The 23,228-nt window shown below is 43.4% G+C and overlaps 1 protein-coding gene across 1 annotated transcript in view; it reads left to right on the top strand.

Moving 5' to 3' along the window:
• P3H2 (prolyl 3-hydroxylase 2) overlaps positions 1-21,839 on the top strand; it is a 155,686-nt gene extending 133,847 nt beyond the window's left edge. Inside the window, exons 7-15 of the mRNA XM_045811213.2 lie at positions 640-680; positions 1,768-1,862; positions 8,673-8,800; positions 9,353-9,448; positions 10,015-10,165; positions 11,011-11,128; positions 12,066-12,141; positions 16,272-16,412; positions 20,884-21,839. Of these exons, the coding sequence (XP_045667169.2) occupies positions 640-680; positions 1,768-1,862; positions 8,673-8,800; positions 9,353-9,448; positions 10,015-10,165; positions 11,011-11,128; positions 12,066-12,141; positions 16,272-16,412; positions 20,884-20,976 (939 nt within the window). The 3' untranslated portion in view covers positions 20,977-21,839. The remainder of the gene's footprint in view (positions 1-639; positions 681-1,767; positions 1,863-8,672; positions 8,801-9,352; positions 9,449-10,014; positions 10,166-11,010; positions 11,129-12,065; positions 12,142-16,271; positions 16,413-20,883) is intronic.
• Positions 21,840-23,228: the final 1,389 nt, after the last annotated feature.

Below are 23,228 nucleotides of genomic sequence, written 5' to 3'. Positions count from 1 at the left end.
GCTAACTATGTAAGTTCTTTACATGTGTACCTGTCATATTTTTATAAAAAGCACTATTTGTGATATATCCTATTTGTAACATTTTTTCATTTATGTCTTAGTTATGTCATGTTTTTATTGGCATATTTTAAAAATTAAGATAATTTTTAAGTATAATAATTCTAAATGGCATTACTAGTATGCTTATACCCGGCCCTACTTAATAAAAATTTTTTAAATTGTATTCTCCCAGGAGACTTCAGAAAAAGTTACTTTATGATTCTGCACAGATGATTAATCAAGTTGGACTTTTTTTTTGTTTGTTTTATTCACAAAACATAAGGGAGTTGGACTGAATGACCTTTTAAGTGTCTTCCTGACACCAAATTCCAAATCACTTCTTGGACAGAAAATATAAATACTTCAGCTACTCCCATGCTATTTTTAAAAACCCATTTGTGCATCATGTCGTCTTTGTCAACATTGCATTGGCAATTTTGCTTTTCTTTTTATTAATTAAAAATATTGTATCTTAATACAGTGTGCAAGTTTCCTAATGTTTTAGGTCTTTTGAGTGTTTTAAATGTATATTTTCTTTCTGTACTTTATGTTTTAGTGACAAAGATACTGAGGTGTTTTTTTTTTTTTAATTTAAAACAGAATTATTGGATCCGATATGGAGGACGACAAGATGAGAATCGGTGAGTTCTTCATTCAGAATACAATCCATTTACTTTTAATGAGAAGAAATACTTAGAGTCATACCTGTTATAAGGACCTTAGCTTTATGAAATAGGCAAAAAGGTACAATTAAATGAGTTCCGCACTGGGAAGTAGGAGCTCAGCCTTCTGGTCCCAGTTCTTCCTCTCCGTCTGTGTGCCCTTGAGAGCTTTGTCTTCCTTTCCTGTCTTAGTTTTCCCTCCAAGTAAGGGGTTGGATCAGGTGATCTCTGAAGGTGACACATTCTGTGGATTCTGTTTTTGATTAATAGAATAGAGCTTAGTTTTTCCTTGTTAATGCTGAATTCCCTTACCGCGTTTGAAAACAGGAAGTTCAGAAAGCTTCACTGCAAACTAAATTATGAGGTGTCACTAACTCAGTCAGAAATGAAGAGACCTCATTTTTTTTAAATGGTAGAAGTAAAAAATCAATTTACATGATATGAGCAGTTCGAGGAATCACAGAATGTTGGAGTTACATGTTTGAGCTGACCTGGTCCAGCCTGTTCACCTTCAAATTCAGAAATTGAGGTTCTGACAAGGCAGAGGACTCTTTGCAAGTGTCACCACAAGGGACTGGTGGATCAGGATCTTCCTATTCCAAATCTTGTGGTCTTTCACTAGACAACAAGGCCGCAATCCCGGGTGGCCTAAAATTATTACAAGAGATCCAAGAGTGGACATGCACAGCTGGATTTGTTCAATCTGTGTATATTGAAAGGATAGCATGCTGTGATCTGTATGTTTGCCACGTTTGAAACTTGTGTCTTCTTTCTTGGAATAGTCGGGAACCTCTATCCAAGGTCATGGTTTATTTCAGTTCAACCATTGTTTGGTGATGCACTCTGTGCTCAAGACAAAAATACAACAGTTTGAGCATTTTAAAGATGCACGTCATAATTTTTTTCTGCTCTTTTGAGACTTAATGTCTAATCTCAAGGGGGTGAAGTTAAGGATACAATTAACTGTAAAAAAAGCTGCTAAGAAGACTACCTGAATAAGGTGCCCTTTGCCTTTGAACTTCCTTATTCAGTGGGAAATTCCATTCCAACTGTTTTTAATGGGCAGGGTCCCTTCAGGAGTGAACGTGGAAGGGGCAGAAGTTCACGGATTGTCAATGGGGAAAAAGTCATCACCCAAGATAGATCGAGACTTAAGAGAGGGTAAGTATCTGTGCACGTTTACTTAATAGGAGGGAAAGGAAGAGGTGGGAGTTGGCTAGTTGTTATTTAAATTAAGGCAGGGCCCACTTTCTCTGGAAACTAAAGAATAGGACTAAGCTACTATATTTCATAACATTCTGAAAGCAAGACTTAAAAACAATGTCTCAGATTTGTATATCATCACCTTTGGTTTCCAACGAAAATGCTTCCAAATTTCACTCCCTCATCCGTTTCCCACAGGAATCCTGTGAGCTAGGCGGGGACTGAATGATCAGTTGAGGACCTGGGGCTTGGAGAGGTCATGGGGTCTTCTGTCACCTAGTGAGGGAGTGCTAGCTAGTGCAGACTAGACCGCGCATCAGAGGAACTTGAAGAGACGAGTCACATGGCTATTAGATGAGTTCATCTCTGGTGCATGAGGCACCTCCATCTGAGCAGGACTCTGAGTGACAAGTAGAAGGGAGGGGAGGGAGCCGTTTTAGTGGATCAAACAATGGAACAAAGGCACAGAGATGGAGAGAGCAGAACATTATATACCTACATCAGATCAGAATTCATGGAAACATATGCAGAGTGTTGTCAAAAGTAGTTTTTAAATAGAGCTATACATTGTTATCATAATAAATTATTGACGATAGTGGTATTAACTCGGTAGTAATCCTTAACAGTTATTACGGTATCTATATATTTTATAATTTCTCAGGCAAATTAACACACAGTTCATTTGAATACTGGAAGCATCTCATGTGAGACAAGTGCCCCCATTTCACAGGCAAGAAAACTGAGGCTCGTAGAGATACAGTGACGCATCTCATAACTCATAACAGGTCGGGTAGGCATTCAAACCCAGGCTCTTGAATCCAGATCCCACTTTCTCTTACTCACCTGGAGATGGAACATAAAAGTGTCTAGAGATCCAAAATGTACCTTTTCTTGATTAAATAATGGCAAGATAAGAAAATTTCAAAAACCTGCATTGAGAAGAAGTACAGTACTCCTTTCCCCAACAAGAGAGTGCGTCAGCACATTCCTCTAGCTGATTTGAAAACTTCTGGCTCTCTGCAGCTCTCACATTTCCCAGCCCTTTCCTTCCTCAGCTTCCAAGTCAGTTTGAGGCAGTAAACAGGATAAAATGCTCATCTGATCTGACCTGGACCTCAGTTCCTAGCCACAAAGCCCAAGCTGTTCTACAAATGCCAGAGAGTTTCATGGTCAGCCAGAGTTTGTGTTGCTTTTTAAGCTGAGAAATCACCCAGGAAGTACGTGCCAATAAGCCAGCACTTTGCTATGAAGGTTTGGGAAACTCCAGGATGGTTGCCAAACTTCAAAGCTTTTTTTTTTTCCCCCTGGCTCCCCAGGACCCTGCTGTGCAGTAGTGGACTGGGGGAAGGCTGATACGAAGAGTAGAGCAGGAGACTCTACAGGACGGGGAGAGACCGTGATTGGCTGGGCACCAAAGTCTATTATTTCTGTAGAATTTGCTTAGTTGAATGGGCTGCTGCATCTTAGGATGGTCTCTGGGAAACCACTGGAAAGCCTTCTGTGGAGTCACTAGTGATCTAAATAGTTTCTAAATTAAGAACAGTGGTAGGCAGAGGCAAAGTTCCCAACCAGAAAACGCTTTCCTATCTTAGTCTGGCTGAAAGCAGATGTCAGGGAGGCAAGAAAGGATGCGTGCTTCACAGAGTAGAATGTAGCCAGCTTTTCTCCTCTTCCACAAAGGGTTTGCCATCTGCCCTGGTTACCCAACAGTAATTAGTAGTACTCACACTGGACAGCTCGAAAGCACTAGGGGAGCGACCCAGACGGACTCCAGTCCCCAGAATATGCATATCGTCACACTAAAAACACCCGTCACTTATTCATTCTCCTTTCAACCACCAGTTTCCAAAGGTCCTGCTCCGTAATCATCCCAGTCAGTAGAGTAGAAATAACATTGAACTTGGAATCAGGAATCCGAGTGTCAAGGATTGGTCAGTCTGATGTGCTGTGGTGTGATGGACACCTGGAGACTTGAGGTCTCTGGGCTCGGTGATCCTCAGCTGGAAAAGAAGACTAGCAACTTTCAGCCGAGGAACGGTGTGAAACGTCTTCTGTAGACCTTAAAGGGCTGGGCTCACCCAAGGGCTTGTTGCTTAGCACACCCTGGGGCGACGTGTGTGACGCTGTAATATTTATGGTAAAATGTGGCTTCTTGCCATGTGAGCCACAGGCGGTGAGCACAAAGGAGTATTTTCCTAGACGATCCCTCTGTACTGCAGCTGGAGAGTCAGAGGCCGGCACATACTTTATGAATGAGAGAAGAATTAAGTTGTTTAGCTAAATCTCCTTGAGCTGTGGTTAGGAGTTGGCCGAAGCCATCCCATCAGGCCCCAGGAACCACAACTTATTGGACTACGGTTTTATTTTTATTTTAATGTTTTCCTCTGTCTGGTGTGCTACCAGTCATTTGTAGGCTGGTAGACGTGCGTGTTTCAATGGCAGGGTTTCTTTTTCCTTCTTCTTCTTCTTCTTTTTTTTTTTTATAGCAAAGAACTTTTTTAATACTATTTTTTTATTATATTATGTGAGTCACCATACAGTACATCCCTAGTTTTTGATGTAAAGTTCAGTGATTCATTAGTTGCGTATAATACCCAGTGCACCATGCAATACGTGCCCTCCTTACTACCCATCACCAGCCTATCCCCTTCCCTCACCCACCTCCCCTCTGAAGCCCTCAGTTCTTCCTTCTTCTTCTTTTTTTTTTTTCCCTTTTGGTTAGCGGGTGGGTAGTTGGTTGTTTTTTGTGAAATGCATGAGTGGGAAACCTCTGTATAAAACTCTGTGCTCTTGGGGCGCCTGGGTGGCACAGCGGTTGGGCGTCTGCCTTCGGCTCAGGGCGTGATCCCGGCGTTATGGGATCGAGCCCCACGTCAGGCTCCTCCACTGTGAGCCTGCTTCTTCCTCTCCCACTCCCCCTGCTTGTGTTCCCTCTCTCGCTGGCTGTCTCTATCTCTGTCAAATAAATAAATAAAATCTTTAAAAAAAACAAAAAACAAACTCTGTGCTCAGTGGTGATAATGTTAAGTACATGAAAGGCAGGTTTCTGGCACAGATTCTCCTGAACCTATGAGTGGGTAGGTAGTTGAGACTCGTGTGGCACTCTGTCCCTTCCCCTGATCTTTGTACGTTCCATGTGGTGTGACTGGGGGAATTGGCAATATCCCTGTAGCCCTTTTTAAAATATACTCCTTTATGTTTATTAAGATGCCTCAGTCAGAACTTAACACGATAGACCAGGCATATGTTACTAGAATACTAAATAATCAACGTAGGAATAGCAAATACTTCCATAGAACTGAAGAATGGTAGGCATTTTCCTAAATGTTTCAGTTGTACTGTTAAAGTAGTCTTTTGAAAATAAGGTAAGTATATTTAAAGTTCATATACTCTCAAGAGAGGAAAGGAAAAAATCTGACACAGTACAAACCAACCCGGTTCACTAGACCCTTGGTCTGTCATCCATTTCTGTTTGACTTTTGTATTAGAAAATGCTCTTCAGTGAACCGACAAGTATCTTGCCTTGCTTTGTGAAGGAACATCTCTTTTACCTTTCTAAGTGGGAATGGAATATGCAGTGTACTTTTCCAAATATTTGAGAAACTGCCTCAATTTGGCTATGGATTTTTTTTAAAGGTTTTATTTATTTATTCGACAGAGATAGAGACAGCCAGCGAGAGAGGGAACACAAGCAGGGGGAGTGGGAGTGGAAGAAGCAGGCTCATAGCAGAGGAGCCTGATGTGGGGCTCGATCCCATAACACCTGGATCACGCCCTGAGCCGAAGGCAGACGCTTAACCGCTGTGCCACCTAGGCGCCCCTGGCTATGGATCTTAATCAGCTATGTAAATTAGAGCAACTTTTCCCAAACAACCTGTGTTGTATGTTAAGAGGTCCTGTTGGGGAGAGGATGAGTCTACTGGTTTTTTATTGCTACCAAAAAAAACCCCCCAAATCACAAATGTAGCAGCTTACAATAACATACATTCACTATCCCACAGTTTCTGGGGGTCAGGAATTTGGGGGTAGCTTGGCAGGGTCCCTTGCTTCAGGGTCTGTGACAGGCTTCCCTCAAGTTGTTGATCAGGGCTGCTGTGTCTTCTAAGGCTTGACTGGAGAACTATCTTCTTCCAAGCTCAGATGATAGAATTTGGTTCCTAAAGTCTTAGTGGACAGTGGTCCTCAGTTCCTAGTTGATTGCTGGCTGGAGGAGACCTCATTCTTTGCTGTGTGAGTCTGTCTAATGCAGTGACATACTGCAGTGTAAGCTGAGAGGGCAATAGGCTGAGTCCTCTAGCAAGATGGAAGTTGTAGTCTCATGTCATACAATCACAGAAGTGATATCCCATCCCCTTTGCCATATTCTGTTGTTAGAAGCAAGTTCTGGTCCCCACTCACACTTGAGGAAAGCAAATTGCACAAGTCCATGAATCCCAGGAGGCAGTGATCATTAGGGGGCCATCTTAGAGTCTCTGGGCCATAAGAGAGGAAGGAGGGAGGGAGGGAGGGAGGGAGGGAAGGAAGGAAGGAAGGAAGGAAGGAAGGAAGGAAGGAAGGAAGGAAGGAAGGAAGGAAGGAAGGAGGAAGGAAGGAAGGAAGGAGGAAGGAAGGAAGGAAGGTTGGCTTTTGTGCTTGATTTAGGGTGAGAACTGCTTCATACTGTATTAATATTCAGGATATTCATAATGCCTCTTCACATACTGAAAGTTCAAGAAGTCCTCTTAAAATCTGTGTAACCTAGTACTTCCCAAACACATTTGATCAAGAAACTCTTTTTTCATCAAAAACTCTCTGCGAAACAGAGGCAGAGAAACACTGAATTGTGTGTGTGTGTGTGTGTGTGTGTGTGTGTGTGTGTGTGTGTATTTTTTTCTATTCATCCAAAAGATTGGTACTAAAACTATACCTTGTGGTTATATTGCTGGGATTCAAGAAATTCTGTATTTATAGATTTTGATAACAATCTTAAAAATATGAATAAGGGCAACTAGTGGGTCATGTAAATAACCACCTGATAGCAAGTCCCGCCATGAGATTTCACCCCACGGTGAGTGAGGCGACTATCCCATTGGCACCAGTTAGTGATACTTCGGTGGGTAAAGACTAACAAGAAATGAATTCGAACAAACTTATAAATAATGTGTCAGGAGCAGATAAAGGTCCAAATTTATCATGGCACACTACGACTTCATAGTAATTTCAGTAGAGAAAAGTAGTAGTGCAATGAGTCATTACACACCAAGAATACTATAAAGAATGCTGGCTCAAAGAATCTGGGCCAGATCAGTGAGTAGAACATTCATGTGGAATGTAGCTTTTCGGTTTCTGCAAAAGAACATTAACCATTTCATTAATATTAACTTGAATTTAGTTAGTTTTATGGTCTTGCTTTTATTTAATCTTATAAATTGCTTTTGGTATTATAGTTATACGAATCTCTAAAGATAAATAAATATGGCACTCATAGTTTTATAATTGCAAGTATGGAAGTAAAATTGTGGTAAAATGTATCGGCACTGCCGCTCCTTAGGGAACTTTTCCTTTAACAGATAACCATGTATTATGAAAGATCGGGAAACACTGTCTCTTTATCTTAATACTCCATGAATTGTGGGCTGTAGTGAATCTTTCATCGTAACGGGACTATTAATAAGCTTGGTGCTGTTCCTTAGTTTCACTAATTCGTTCTTAAAGGACTAGAGGGGACATCAATTTCAGTTGGGTTTCTTCTTCCTTCATGTGTTTTATGCCCGAGTGTTAGTGATCATTGCTTACTGGGGGAAGAAGGGAGCAGCTGAGCTTCCCCCCTTGCCTCCCTCCAGGGAGAACTGTCGTTACTGACAGACACCTGTCAGGTCCCTTAGGAGTCTTATAAAGAGCAGAAAATTTTTTTTCCTTTCTGTTCAGTTTTTTAGTTCAAGCTGGTTGCACTGTTACATCTGAAGCTTTCCTCACCAGCAGGGGCTTTGTCTTTCAGTCCTATCCTCGGTGAGGAAAGAGCCTGGTCAGGTCTAGATTTTGTAATTAACTACCTAAAGCATGATCCCAAAGCATCACCTTCTGAAAAGCGCGCATGGGCTAATCTCATAAAGTTGTGAATTGTATCCAGAGAGAGTAGGTGCCTGTAGGAAAACTTCCCATGCAAAGAAAGAGATAGAAAGATTTGCCTAGAGAATGGAGAAAAATAAATATTCCACAAACAAGACCACCTAGAGTCAGTTAGGTGGCAGGAAGGAGACTAGGAAGGAGTTAGCTGGCTTGGGTGTGGCTGTTCTGAGGGTGCATTTACCAGCTGAGTTTTCTAGTGAGGATATTTCTCTCCATACCAGTGAGACTGAGGTGTGTATGTCACGTGTGGGGGCACAAACATGTGATCAAGTAATGTGATGTTGTAACAGAGTTAGGACCAAGGGTTGTGGAAAAGGACATGTGCAGTTGCCAAGAGAATTCTGGAAGGTCTTCTCTGAGCAGCACCCTGTGAGATTCCCAGCCTGCTTTGCAGGATCATCGCTGGAATCAACCGAAAAGATAGTGTGTCAAACCCACAACACTATACAAATGTGATACCATTATTGTGATGTTATGGAGAAACCTGGTCGTCAGACATCTGCCTTTGTCCTGAATCCATATTGTACTTAGCAAGCATTCTTAAGTATTCATGAACGAACTGATTCTCATGAATTTCACATTGAAAACTGGTGGGTGTTCTGTGCTTCTCCCGCTTGGGAACAGAGGTAGCAGAGAAGATGATGTGTTCTGTCTCTTCAGGTGGCCCTCTGCTCTATGAGAATATCACGTTTGTCTATAACTCGGAGCAGCTGAACGGGACCCAGCGGGTTCTTCTGGATAACGTCCTGTCAGAAGAACAGTGCCGGGAGCTCCACAGCGTGGCCAGTGTGAGGACCCGAGCGGGCGGGCAGCCTGATGGTGTGAGCCCGGGAGCTCTCTGGTCCTGGTCTCACTTGGAGTCAGGGAACCAGGCCTGAAATGTCACTTTCGTTAGGACAAGGACATTAATGTGGACATCAATTTTCATAGCCTGGTTTGGGAGGATTTGAATTTCGTCCAGATCTGGACACAGCTCATGGATCTGGAATAATTAGTGGCTTAACACCTAGGACAATAGCCATTCAGCATGTGTTCTGCCTACCATATAAACTCACTGGGAAATCTCTATATTTTAATCAATAATTAACCAATATATTAATCATTTATAGCCTACCTATTTCTACAAAAACTGGTATTTCTGATGAACATGTAGAGTGAAGTTTACATGAAGATATCTCTTACGATGGGAAGAATTCATGATACCAGGATCCTGGTACAAAATAGGGATGGTTCTGAGTATTGACTGTGGTCCTTAGCTTCCTGGCAGTCAAGGCAAAAAGGGAGAGCTGATGAAGTCATCGCTGTCATTAATAAAGCATCTTCTTGTATTTTGCTTCCAGGGAATCATGCTTGTTGGTGATGGATACAGAGGAAAAACTTCACCCCATACACCCAATGAGAAGTTTGAAGGTGCAACCGTCCTGAAAGCACTCAAAGTAAAGTCGTAGCTTTTTTGGGGTCTGGGTTCCTAAGCACGCATCGAGTACCTTCTGTGCATGGCAGAGACAGGAAGGAGGAGAGTCGAGACTGTAGACCCATCAGGAGAGGTGAAGGGAGCTAGTATGAAATGACATCTCTGTTGTTTTAAATCGTTCCTTGATTCCTTCGTTGAGTCATCAACTTATCAAACTTTGTATTTCCTAAATTCGTATCTGACAAATAATACACAATCTCCCCCTGTCCTCGAGGAGTTTTTGGTGCAATGGTGAAAACACACTGAACATGATGATTCTGTACTGTATCAAGGGTTGTTGGGGAGAAAGAGGAATGTTCTCTGAGGGGAGAGAAGAGGAAGAGATTAGCTGTCAGTGTTCCTGCTGTGATTAGGAAGGATGAATTTCAGTGGCTCATTTTACTGACCCAAATCTGTGAGCCTGTGGTCCTGTTCCCGCTAGTCAATGCAGACTTGTCCATCCTTATCTTGTCTTACTGAACGTAGTGTCTGCTTTTCTCAAGGCTTCTGGTCAACCCAGTGCCATCTCACGTTCTTCTTTGTTTTCAGTTTGGTTACGAAGGCCGAGTCCCACTGAAGAGTGCCCGTCTGTTTTATGACATCAGTGAGAAGGCTCGAAAGATCGTAGAATCCTATTTCATGCTGAACTCAACCCTGTATTTTTCCTATACACACATGGTCTGCCGAACCGCCCTGTCTGGTAAGATTCCAGAGTCTGAGCTTGTTCCCTCCTATTCTCAGTGAAATGAGAAAGGAAACAATGTAAAAGAAAATTCTGTTAAATTTTAGACTCCCGGTTTAACAAAGTTCTAAATTCCCAAAACAGAAGAATCTTGTTCAGTCTTAAGTCCCCCTTCCCTCCTCTTCTCCTGTTTGGCCCTCTCAAGTTCTAGAACGCCATCGCTCTGCCTGTCTTTCCTTTCAGAACCATTTTCCCTACTTGCTTAAAGTCATACAGAGAAAGACTTTCCTGCTTGAGGTTTTACTTTCCAGGGAACCCAGAACCTGGAAATTATGGTCCCCCATCATGCCCCCAAAGCATTAAGTGGTTGCATAGAAGATGGAGGGGTTATTGAAAGAAATGTTCTTATAAAGGCAGAGACCGCCTCTCTCCCAGCTGTCACGATTTCTCCCCTAGACCTTCTTTCCCACAATGTGTTGAGTAGGAGGGGAGGAAGAATGTCATGGGAGGGGACTTTGACATGTGAACTTTCAGCTGAATCACTCTTTTCTTTTTACACTTTCATCTCACCCCTCTCCTTTTCCTGCCCCACATGAAGTGGGAATGCATGGAATTTCTATTTTGTATCTTCATATCAGGAAACTTCTATAGCAGAACAGGCAGGCATGGTTTGTCCATGGTTTTATACCAGGTTCACACCAAAGCAAGACCCGTCTCTTGACTTAAGCTTAGTCCGTTCGTTCATCTCTGCGGGTCTATCTCGTGTTTCCTCAAATTTACAAAGGGCAGCAGCGATGGGAGAAGACAGGTCAGCTTTGCTATTGGAGGCGTTACTGCTCTTTCATTCAGACCTGTTCTGGCAGGTCAGCAAGATAGGAGAACTGACCTCAGTCATCCCATCCATGCTGACAACTGCCTGTTGGATCCTGAGGCCAACGAATGCTGGAAGGAGCCTCCTGCGTACACCTTCCGGGACTACAGGTAGAACCAGCACCGCCTTCACAACCGGGCTGTGGCCCAACAGTTACCAACTACCCGTGGAGACTAGTAAACTGATCTGTTTTGCTTGTCATCATACCCATCGCGATGAAGCAGAGATTCTCAAATACCCTCCAGACCCAATTGCCACAACCAGGAAGCGACTTGATCATCTCAGAATTTTACCTTAAAAATCCAAGCACGTTTTGTTGTATCTTAATCCACAAAATGCCCATTTTGTCTTCATGTAAAAAGTAAAGTTTTTCTTTTTGATCATTTGGCTTTCACTGAAATGTATCCCTTGTGGGATACGTGTCTCGGTCTGAGAACCCAGGGATCTGCTGTCCCAGTGCACATAGGGATCTTACATTACCACTCACCTGTGTCGGCCTCTTATAGATAAGAAACTAGAAACTCGGAGGAAAAATTGGATGATATTTTGGTGTCTAAAGGGGAAGTCATCATGTATTTAATAGTGGTTCATTACTAGAGCAGAGTGAGCCATACAAAAACATTTATGGAGCACCCCCTATCTGCAAGGCAAGACTACACCTCTTGGAGCTGTCTGCCTACCTCGGGGGGAAAACACATCCTTTAGAGTTACAAGCATAAGCAGGAAGAAGAGAATTATAAGTAGCATGGGCAGGTTCGGAGGGGTAGATTAAATCTAGTTAGGTTTTCTTGGGAAAAAGTGAAATGTGAGATGAAATTTGAAATATAATAAAATGTTAGCATAAGTGAAACAAGTAAATACTTCAGGGGTATGACCCAACCTATATCTGATCTTGCTCGTTAGGGCTAGGAGGGTCAGTTATTTCGATGTCCAGTTCAAAGGAGACCGAACCAATCAGGCTGGCCAGTTTATCACGTCTCCGGTATTCTCTGACAAAGCCGTAGTAAGCATATAATAGTACAAATGGTTTTCTCTTTCTTCTTGTAGTGCTCTCCTGTATATGAACGATGACTTTGAAGGAGGGGAATTCATTTTCACGGAGATGGATGCCAAGACTGTGACCGTAAGTAAACCTATACAGGCAACTTTATGTAGCGTTTCTTCATCTCAATCTTGCTGTTTTCCGAGGACTCACGGACTGTGGGATTTCAAATATCTGAGCTTGAGAATTCAAGAGGTGCACAGGGGCCCGGCAAATGTATACATCATAAAATGTTAGAGATGGACTAATCAGTAAAATCTTCCAGTCCATTTTACAGATGGGTAGCTTAAAGAATAGGTATATGCAAGATTTGCTGATGATCCCATGCCTAGTTAGTGTTAGACTTGGAACCAGAACTTAGGTCTTCCGATTCTTTGTCAGGTAGTCTGATGGAAACACAGAAACACCTGTTTTGAAGTCATCCATGCCTCGGACTAGACAAATGGATTCTATGGGATAGCTTTCGGCCAAGCTAGTGTTCTTCATGCTTGGATTGAACATTGGACTTTAGACCCCTAGTTATCAAAATTACTATATATGTGTGTATGGATATATATGCTTGTGATTGTAAGTAAACCTGGACCCAAAAATTGATTTATACGCATTACACACACACACACACTGTAGAGGAGCTTCTAAACACACCTTCATCGGTAAAAATTAACAGTTAATTTCAACTACGGTCTTCCTAGGCAAACCAATGCCTTTGGAAAACCAGTCTACTGAGTTATAGACCATATAGCCAGCATCCTTTGGACTTTAAACCAAAGAGCATACACCGTGGTCGAAAAACATGTTTTCCAATGGAGGATATAATTGAATTGTAAATAGATTATGAGCTCTATCTATCCTCCATACAAAATCTAAATAGTTGAGGCATGGATCTGACAAACTTCAAGGATTTTGCCTTAGACATACTATTTTCACAACTTTTTCTGAGTATTAATGTTTTCCCTCTCCTATTTTGCATCCTTTTCTAATAGCGACACACCCATAGATCATTCGGTATACTGCTGGGGTATAAGCAGATGATATAAAAAAATTCTGTACTACTGGATTTAAAAGAGAACCCCATGGAGATTCTGGTTAAAATTGTCCAGAAACATTGGAATAATTAAGAAAAATAGTTCATACAATTTCCTGGAATAATGTTTATCTAAAACGTTATGATGCCTCCCGCTTTGTTATAAAAGCTTACCTATCAACAGAGTATTTTAACGTTTCATGATCTAGAAAATTTAAATCAGGATTGATGATCCGGGTTGCTTCTAATCCTGACGCAAAATTATCAGTTTTTTAAAAAAGTCTCTGTGCAGAAAGCATTTGATTTCTGAGCTCTACTAACACTAGAACAGATTTTAAAATGCTTGCAGCTCACACAGTTGGAAAGAAAAATCAGACAGGTGGTTGAAAAGATTTCTTTGCTTCTACTCCATCTAGTGGCCATATTTGGAAATGCTCAATGTTTGAAAGCAAGTAATGCCTGGAATACTATGTGAGAATCAGTAATTCATTAAATGTTGAAGGCAAGTTAACTGTAATTCTGCTGTTTAAAGATGTGAAAGCAGATACTACTGCTCTTTCATATAACTATACTTCTAAGAGAAAGGTGTAAGTATTTTAAAACATACTGAATCTAACCCCCACCACGATCCCTAAAAAAGTAAAAGAAAAATTGATTTAAAAAACGTTTTGGAAAACAAAACAAAACAAAACAAAAAAACGTTTTGATTCAAAAGCTCCAAGTTGATAGATTCACTTTCCCAAGTTAGCTCTACTTCAGGTTAATACACACGGTAGAGGCTTTAGAGCATTTTTGTAAATGATTAGAATTCTTAGGTAATCAGTCCGAATAACAAAGAGAAATGGATAGTTTCACCCTTCAGCTTTCCTTTCTTTGACTTAATGGACAAATGAAGCAGAGAAGTGGCCCAACTTGGGGCTACACGAGGGAAAAGGTCCTCTAAGTTCTTTACTTTGGAAAAATCTGGGAATGACACAATTAACTGAATGGTGGCTAAAGATTTACATTCATTCAAGACAAGCACAGCACACAGGCTTGTCTGACTTTGAATCATCGGTTAGATGGAAAGCAAAAGGAGTTCTCTTTTATCATACTTGGAAGATACATGGAGTATTTTCAACAGCAGCATAGTTGTGAAACATGAGTATTTTGGGATTTGGGTTTCTCTGTGCAAGTTTGAGAGAGACAGAATGCAATAAGTTCTATTTGCTTCACGAAAAATTAAATTCAATATAGAACTGTGTTCCAAAAGTATGTTTACAATCATCTAAACTTCAGGACATATTTTCCTGTAGAAGTCATGTCATAAATGAAGCTTGTTTATTCCTTTCCATGGCTGATCTATAACAGGGGACGCTCTCCATTTGATAAGATTAGTTATAGAGACTTTTGTGAACCCACAAGACCTATAAACAATTGCAGATGCTTCAGGCAGCTGATAGCTTCTTCTCCTAAACTTTCCCAAGTTCTTCATGTGTAAAAATACTTTCAATTCATCCAGTTCCATCAGAGATAAAGCATCAAGTTATTCCACATCCTGTCTTTAATATTGTAAAATGTTACTGCTGACACTTGATAATCACATAGAAGCAAGGGTGCCCACATGGGGTTGAGGGAGCTTGGACCAGCACCGGGGAAGGAGCCGCCCAGAAAACTCGAAACTAGATTTTAAAGCTGCATGTAGACCAAGGCTTTCCTATCCTACTTCGTATGTTTCAAGTCTCATTTATTTTGTTGTTTCTATGTGGAAACATTCAACAAATACCTTCTCCAGGAAAATGAAATCAGATTGATACCAAGGGCACCCATAAGTAGTGAACTCTCTAGGTTTGCGTCCGAAAAGTCACCTTGACAAAGCTGCATAAGAAAATCAACTCTCTCCAGCAAGGACAGATCACTTCTCAATTATTGTGACTGGAAGAGTAACCAGAAGCTGACTGCTCTTCTCTGCTTGTCACACACACACCTACACACGCACACGTACACACGCACACACAAGTTTCAGACTTTTGGACCTCTCCATCTCCCTCCAACCTTCCATGTGTATCTTACAGTCTAGGGGTACCTATGTCAGGTAGCATCCAAGGACCTCAGGAAATTTTCCAGGTATTGCTCCTGAAGCCCATGGTGAACGCACATAGCCATCCCGTTCTATGGTGAAGGAACCAAAGTTCTTCAAATGGGCACGTATCAAACCAAGAAAGTGCAGAAGATAGCTAGTTAAAGTGAGCCCAGCTCCTCAAATGGTAGAATGGCATTTTTTTTTCCTTTCCTTTACTTTTCTAAGCTCTACTATGGAACGAGTGTTTCTCAAGAAAGCAAAATAAACTCTACTGACATCAGACACTTTTTAAAATACAGACGCCAGGCCCCTTATATTCTGTTGCTTAAGTTCAGTCCATTTGGAGAGCCCGCTCATTCGATCGAACACGCGGGCTCCCTAACTGTGCCTTTTCCCTCTCTGCCTCCTCGACCTGAGCGTTAGTGAGCAGCTTCACCTGAGCCCTGCACCAGCTCGAAGGGCTGTGTCCGTCATTTCAGAGCCTGGGGGCCACGGAAGAGGCCTCCCCAAGAGGAGAGTGTTCTCACCACTGGAGGTGTTAAAGCATTCACTGAGGACCACCGGGCGGGAATACTGTAGTGGGAATTAAAGTATCATAGGAAGTTAGACCTGACTTTTCAAAATCTTTGTGTTGTGAAAGGCTCACAAGCCGTAAATGTACAATTAAGGCTTGAGAAGAGGTGCACCCATGGAACCACTACCTAGGTCAAGAATAAAAATGTACCAGCACTCTAGTGCACGCCTTTGTTTTTGTCATTAAATGGGCATCTGCCATATGCCAGATACTGTGCTGGGACTGAAGGCCGGGGAGTGGAGTGAAAAAGAGCCTTGGTCTCCCTGGAGTTCGCCGCCATCGTGTCGCCTGTGTTGAGTGGTTACTCTGTGCCCTAGACTGTGAGAGCCATTTTACCTGAGTACTTTTATGTCTGAATCGCACATTATGCTGAGCTTATCTTTGTTTTACGGGTGAGGAAACTGAACCAATCTATGTCTCCTCCAGCCCCAGGATTCCATTATTCTTTGATTCAAAACCTGACCTAAATAATCCCATAGAAGGTAGAGAAAACGGTCGTAGAAATGCTCAGGATATGGAAAGGAGAGTCTAATTTCCACGTTCTTCCTCAGGCCTCTATCAAACCAAAGTGTGGGCGTATGATCAGCTTCTCGTCTGGAGGAGAGAACCCGCATGGAGTGAAGGCAGTCACCAAGGGCCAGAGGTGTGCCGTGGCTCTGTGGTTTACCTTGGACCCACTCTATAGAGAATTGGTGAGTCTGTGACCCACCCAGAAGGCCAATTAGATGTCTCAAAGACATGCTTTGTGAACTGATTTATATGAAAAGTCCTTTAATTGATCCATAACCCTTTAGGGATCTTAGAGATCATAAAAATCAGTCAATCAATCCATCAATCAATCATTCAGTCAAACTATTACAGAATCCTTTCTTTCTGGTTTCCAACACTGGCTGTGTCTTCTAAGCAAGAATAGATTTTCCTGTTCAGATCCACGATGAAGCAATGACACAACTGCTATGTGTAGTGTAAGTTTGAGAGAAAGAAGAGGGACTAGGAAGGCAATTCTAGATCAGATGGGTTCTAATAAGGGAATGTTTGTGGAAATAGGAATTGAAGTGGTGTCTGGCAGTCTCTAGTTAGTCTTGAGCTTATAAACAAACTGTGACATCAGGAGAGAGGAACCACTTTCTACTGGGCACCAAGAAGACTGATTTATTTTCTCAAGAAATCGTTAAAAAGAGCACTGAATAATTTATGAGACACATGTAGAAGACGGTGAGTCAACCTGAAAGTTTGTCATTATTTACTATTAATTTAAACATTACATACTAATATATTATTACTATTATATTGGAAGTAGACACTTAACCTGGATCTCATCCTTCTTGATGCCCCCCCAGCCAGAGCTTACGGTCTCTCTCTTTGGGGCTGCAGAGAGAGGAGTTGAGACCAATGGATAGAAGCACGTGGAAGGAAAATGTCGCCTCAACATAGGAATGACTTTCAAATAGTCGCCACCGATTGGTGGCGTTGTCCCCCTCGGGAGTAGCAAGTTCCTTGTCACTCCAGTCAAAGCCTCGGCAACAGCTTGGCATGGGACACTGACGTTGAAACTGAAAACTTCACGGCAGGGACTAAACTGGGTATCTTCAGTCTCCTCCAGCCCCGGTATTGACGAGCAATGAAATTCTAGTCTTTAAAATGGCATTCGATCCAGTTTTCTCTTTGGATACCTAAATCAGATACAATTTAGTCAGAAACTGTTTAAAATTCATTCCTCTGTCTCATGCTTTTTGCCATCGGATCCAAATCACACAGTTTTTAGGCCACATTCTGTAAGCATCCTTTCACATACTTCACAGATGTTTATGGAAGATCTCTGTGCCTGGGCAACTGTTAGGTAGGCCCTGGGGTACAGGGGTGATACAGCGCAGTCCCTGACCTCGAGGAGCTTGGAGAGGTCAAGAAGTAGATCCAAGACGGCCGTGTGCACTTCGTAGGGGGCATTAAGGAAGACTGACTGATAGAGGCTCACTCCCCACCGGGGAGATGGTAGCCAGACACCCAAAGGAGCAAGAGTGGTCCTGTCCTGGTCCTGACTGAAGGTGGGGGGAGCAGGCAGAGCACACGGTTTTGAAAACTTCAAGGCGCAATGATCGGTCTCCCTCAGCTGTGATTCCTTTCTTTCCTTGTGCTTGGCCACTCCAAAACGCCAGCACCGCACCGCCTCCCACCTGCGCTCCTGCACCAGGGATTCTAGGCAAATGAGCAGACAGAGGGAAGATCACAAATTCTTGGAACGTCACCGTACTCTCTCTCTCTTTAGTGTTCAGTCCAACAAACATTGAGTCCACTTCATTACTCAGTATCCCAACCCTCTCTTCCAAGATACTTTCTATCAAATAAACTAACACAAAGTAAATTCTCTTGGCTTCTTGCTAATCCAGAGTGTGAGGAAACTTCTCCAGAATCCTGGCAGTAGCGGCATCTAGTGGTCACAGGAGAGAATGACCAGAACCTCTTCAGCAACCACTAGACCATTTAGCCTATGGGATTCCCGTACTTGGCCCCGCATTGTCGTCAGCTGGGGAGTTTTACAAACCACTGACATCTGTCTCCAACCTCAAACATTCTGGCTAAGTTGATAGGGAGTGTGACCTAAGTATGGAGAGCTTTAAAAGCTCCCCAGGTGATGCAAATGTGCAACAAAGTTGGGGAGTCCTGAGTTAGGCACCTCTTCTCAGATTGAATCCGTGAGCAAGGAAAGCCTATGAAGGAGTTAACAGAGCTGGCAGATTTCCCTGCTTGTCCTCGATTGTTTTAAAGATATCAATTCTCAAGATAGTTAGCATTGCAAACTCTGAAGGATGCACAATATGCGTTCCTCGGACATGGAGTTCCAGCTCATGAACTTCTGCCCTTTCAGGAGAGACATGACTGCGTCTGTTGCACAGTCAGATCTGAGAGTTTGTATCAGTTTTGTACATCAGTTTGTTAAGCAGCAAGTTGTCCTTCCCATGTTCATAAAGTGAGTCCTCAGGCATCTTACTTAGCATGACATCACTTTAGCTTTGTTATTTAGTATATTTGGTCCTTTTGATTGCGTTTATGAAGGCATCATTTTCAATGATGAGGTCTTGAACGGAAAGGCTTTGTTTTCGAGTCATAAAATAGTTTTTCCATAACTTGCTGCATTGGGCATTGTGCTAGTGACTAGCAATAGGGGGCATGGACTATGTAAGACATACCCCTATTTTCAAGGAGCTTGACGTCAAAATGAACACATAAGGTAAGGGCTAACATAATTAAAACACCAGGTTAAGTTCAATAAAACTTATTCGGGGCAAATGCATATGTTAGGGGGTATAAAGAGGAAACCAGAAAGGCTTCATTGAGGAGATGGCATTTGGCCTGTGCCTTAGGGAGAGAGATTTTAAACAGAGAGAGGATCCTTCATCCATTTATGAATTTATTCATTGACTATAACGGAGCCCTTGCCATATGTCAGTAGTTTTTCTGGGCAGTGGAAATACAACAGTGACCAAAATCGGCAAGATTTCCTGCTCTCATGGTGCTTACCTTCTCGTGGAAAAAGACAGGACCACAAATAAGTAAAAGAGTAAATAATTGAGAGATTTTTGGATAGTGAGACATGATGTGTGGGAAAGGGAACAGGGTCACTGATTCAAGAGTAAAGACAACCTGCAAGAGCTCTCCAGACAAGTGAGTTGGCACCTGAGTGACAAGAAGCAGCCAACTGTGATAAAGGTCTTGGGAAGAATATTCCAGGCAGAGGACAGGTTGCAAAGGCCCAGAGATCAGAGCGAGCTTGGAGTGGTTAATCCACTGAGAAATCCAGAGTGGCCAGAATATGGTCTGCAAACGCAAGACACACAGTGGTCTGAAAAGAGGACACCGAAGAGGAGGGATCCAGTGTGACAAATTAGTGAAGAAACACGAATTCCATTCTCACTGGGGCAGGAAAGCCATGTGCCTTCCCTGACTGCCCCCCATTCTGGGAAGTTACAGGATAGGACAGACAATACGGTACCTCTAGTACATACGGGATAGGAAGCTCCATCTTGTCTACAGGTCGTGGACTAGAGTAGTGATAAAGAAGGTGAAAGGACATGGAAGGTTGGAGATGCCATGTGGAGGGAGAACAACTGGGCCTGCTGATGGTTTGATGTAGGGGGAAGGGAAAGCGTAGGATATGATGGAAGCATCCAGAAGGACATTTAACCTAGACTAGGGCTAGGGTTTTCTTTGAGAGAGTTGCATTCAGGGACCTTGAGGTAAGTCAGAAAGTTACGGTATAAGTTGAGGTGAGAAGAGAAGGCAAGGGGAACCAAAGAAGAGAGAAAGGTCTAAATCAGGCAACTCCTTTAAGCACGCCAAGAAGATTGGACCTGGAACCTCAAGCAACAGGAGCCCATGCAAGGGTGTTTGGGGGTACGATTTGGAAGCTGCAGCAGTTGAGCTAAGAGATGATGAGAGTCCAAACCTGTGGTTCTCTAGTGGGAGCAATCTTGCCTCCTAGGGCACATTTGGCAAGGGATAGGGACATTTTTGTTTGTCAAAACTTGGAGGGAGAGGCCAGCAGGTCCCTGTAGTGGGCAGAGGCCAGGGCTGCTGCTAAACATTCTACTAGGACCTCCCCCAACAACAGAGAATTCTCTGGTCCAAAATGTCAGGAGTGCCAAGGTTCAGAAATCCTGCGCTAACCTAAAGCAACAGTAATGGGCACTATAAAGGGGTGGAGGCAGGAGGTAGAACAGACGGGACTCAGTGATTTATCAGGTCCAAGGAACCATGGCTGGGCTTTGAGGGCAAACGGGTGAGCAGAGGTGGTCTTTACTGAGACAGAGAATTGGCGAGCAGGGCCGGAATAGGTATGTGCAGGAGAAAACGCTGACTCCAGCTGGAACGCTGGATTGGAGCACTGAGTCAGAGATGCCTATGGAAATGTAACACAGAAAAGGTATTATTCAGTTGAATGCATAAGACTTCCGGGCAAGAGAGAAATCTTGGAAAGGTATTGCTTAGAACATAAGGAAGTCAGGAGAAGGCATCAGTGGAGGGATGGAGATGAGGGTCAATCCTGAACCGGAACTAGCACCAGTCCCCGTACGGATGGATGCCCTGAAGAGTTTGGGAAGCACCTGCCGCTGGGGCTGATCGTGATTCCTGTTAACAGAAATGTGTCCATTACCTGTTTTGCAGGAGCGAATACAGGCTGATGAAGTGATCGCCATCCTGGATCGGGAACAACAAGGGAAGCATGAACTGAATATCAACCCCAAAGATGAGCTATAAAAACGAGGGAAAGAAAAGATCTATCAGATATTTATTTAAATTGTTAATCTTATGAGAACCTTTTTATTTTTGTACAGAGCCACGGTATAAATTAACAGGTTAATTCGAGTCACCAGATCCCCCTTCCGTTCCTGAGGATGCTCGCTTTGCCTCATTCAGCGTTTCTCATCAGGTCCTCTCTTCCCTTCCCCTCCGCACACACTCACACATGCACGTGTGCACGTCGTTAGCTGCAGATCTGAAAGCTCAAGCAGAAAGAATAAGTTCATTCTTGGCAAAACTGCACCTCTCCTGTGCGCTCCAGTTCTAAAGGTAGCGTGTGATTTGGACTCAGAATGCTTTCTGGCCCTGTGCCCTTCACCAACACCCTCTCCCAGTGCGGGGGCCATGAGCTGGAGTCCGGGGAGCCCCCCGTGGGGTGAGCACCGGCTTGCATGTCCCTGATCTGCGGGAAGAACAGTGCAGGAGATGGTGGGGCCCGGCCTTTCTAGGGCCTCGGTGGAGTTACTGGCCCCGGTATTTTCACCTGAGCATAGACTTACACTGGAAGCTTCGAGTCCTCCTCCACAGTGTTCCAGAAAGGACTGCCCTAAGACTGGTGTCTTTAAAAACCGTTGTTCGGGGGGGTTGGAGTAGAAAAACTCTTCACCCCGGTGCCTTTGGAAGAAAATCTTCAGTCCCACCTGAATCGGGGCACCACCGACACCTTGCCTGAGTGTGGGGTCCAGTGGTGAGAAAAATGGATTTCGGAGTGATTCCCATCTTCGGCCGCGTGTATTTTGGTGTCCCCTCGTCTTTGCTGCTATCCAGTTCACAGATTCGTGCTTGTGTCTGATTGTTGAATACAGGGAGCCCGATTCTAACATCTGGCATTTATTTTTCTTCTCCCAAATGTTTGGTGTGTCTTCAGGTAATGGTTTTGTGGCTTTGGGGACAGCCCAGGGACAACACTGGGCTATGACTAGTTTTGTTGGCAGGTGCTGCAGGACCACAAGGAAAGTGGAAACTCTGCTTCTGAAGGCATGGAAATGGTTAGCAGAGGTGTTCATCCAGAGAACATCTGGTCCTTGGCCAGAATTCTAAGGAAGCCCTGCAAAGACATTATTCGGGGTGGGGCTGGGGTTGTTCTAGCCTCGGGAAGGCTACTAACTGCTGGGAGATTACTTGCCTCTGTGAGGGGCACTAGAAGAGGTAGTAGACCTTAAGAAGACCAGCAGATCCAAATATTCTCTGGAAGATTACATTTATTGGTTGACATATGATCTTGGTTGATGGTTAAACACATTCCTCTTCTGAGACTGAAAAGTTGAGTCACAGCGAGTTATGGGCCATCTGTTTTCTACCCAGCCTTCAGTTGGGAGAAAGGAAGGAGCGTTAGATTATAATCCCAGCTGGATCCAATATGCCCTGCTGTGTGACCTGCAGCTACTGTCTTTCCCTTTCTGGGCTTCAGTTTCCTCTTCTGAAAATGACATCATTGGTTAGAATTGCTTCCAAAAGCCCTTCACCCTCTTGCTTTAAATACAACACAAAGCAAATAAAAGACAAAAACAAAGCCGATTTTAGAAATAGGCACAAATACAACCAAATGTACTTCTGCAAACATTTTGAGACTTGCGAATGGGTTCCCTATGTGTCTATGTGATTTTAAAACTTTAAACCCCACTTTAGGGCTAAAACTCCCTGAGCTTTGAAAAGGTAGATCTCTGTTTGTTTGCCGTCTCACCGAGAAGTGTTTTCTGGCACGCGGATTTGCTGATAGGGGAATCTGGGCAAGATCTGATTTCTGTTTTCTGGCAACGAGGCATCAACAAAGCAAACCGTCTTTGGCTCCTTGTAGTTCCCGCTTTCTGGGTGCCGTGGGAGCTGCCGCAGAGGCAGGGACTCGGCACGGACGTGGAGATCCTGCCCCGCAGAAAGCGGGGGACGGCCTCCGGAGCTGTGGTGTGGAGCCATCTCGTGCCATGTGCTGACTGCACAGAGTAGGGATTCCTGTTTTTCAGGTTGCCCGTGTTGTTGTACACCTGGGACAGCGTGTATCCACTAAAGCATTTAGTTTTTAATCTGCTCCCCATCAAACCATACATAATTGTATTCAGATAGTTAGGGAGTGTCATCGGATGACTTGAAACCCATCCGAGCCGGGGCTCCTGAGTCGAGTTACGTGAGAAGGCCTGGCCAGGGGCGTGTGGGCGCTGGGATCCTGGCCCAGGGTGGCGGCTGCTAGAAGATGGGGTGTCCTTTTCCATTTG

The sequence above is a fragment of the Ursus americanus genome, chromosome 4, assembly GCF_024610735.1.
Source record: "Ursus americanus isolate L20-20 chromosome 4, mUrsAme1.1.p, whole genome shotgun sequence".
NCBI classification, from domain to species: Eukaryota; Metazoa; Chordata; class Mammalia; order Carnivora; family Ursidae; genus Ursus; species Ursus americanus.
This window is presented reverse-complemented; position numbering and strand designations above follow the sequence as displayed.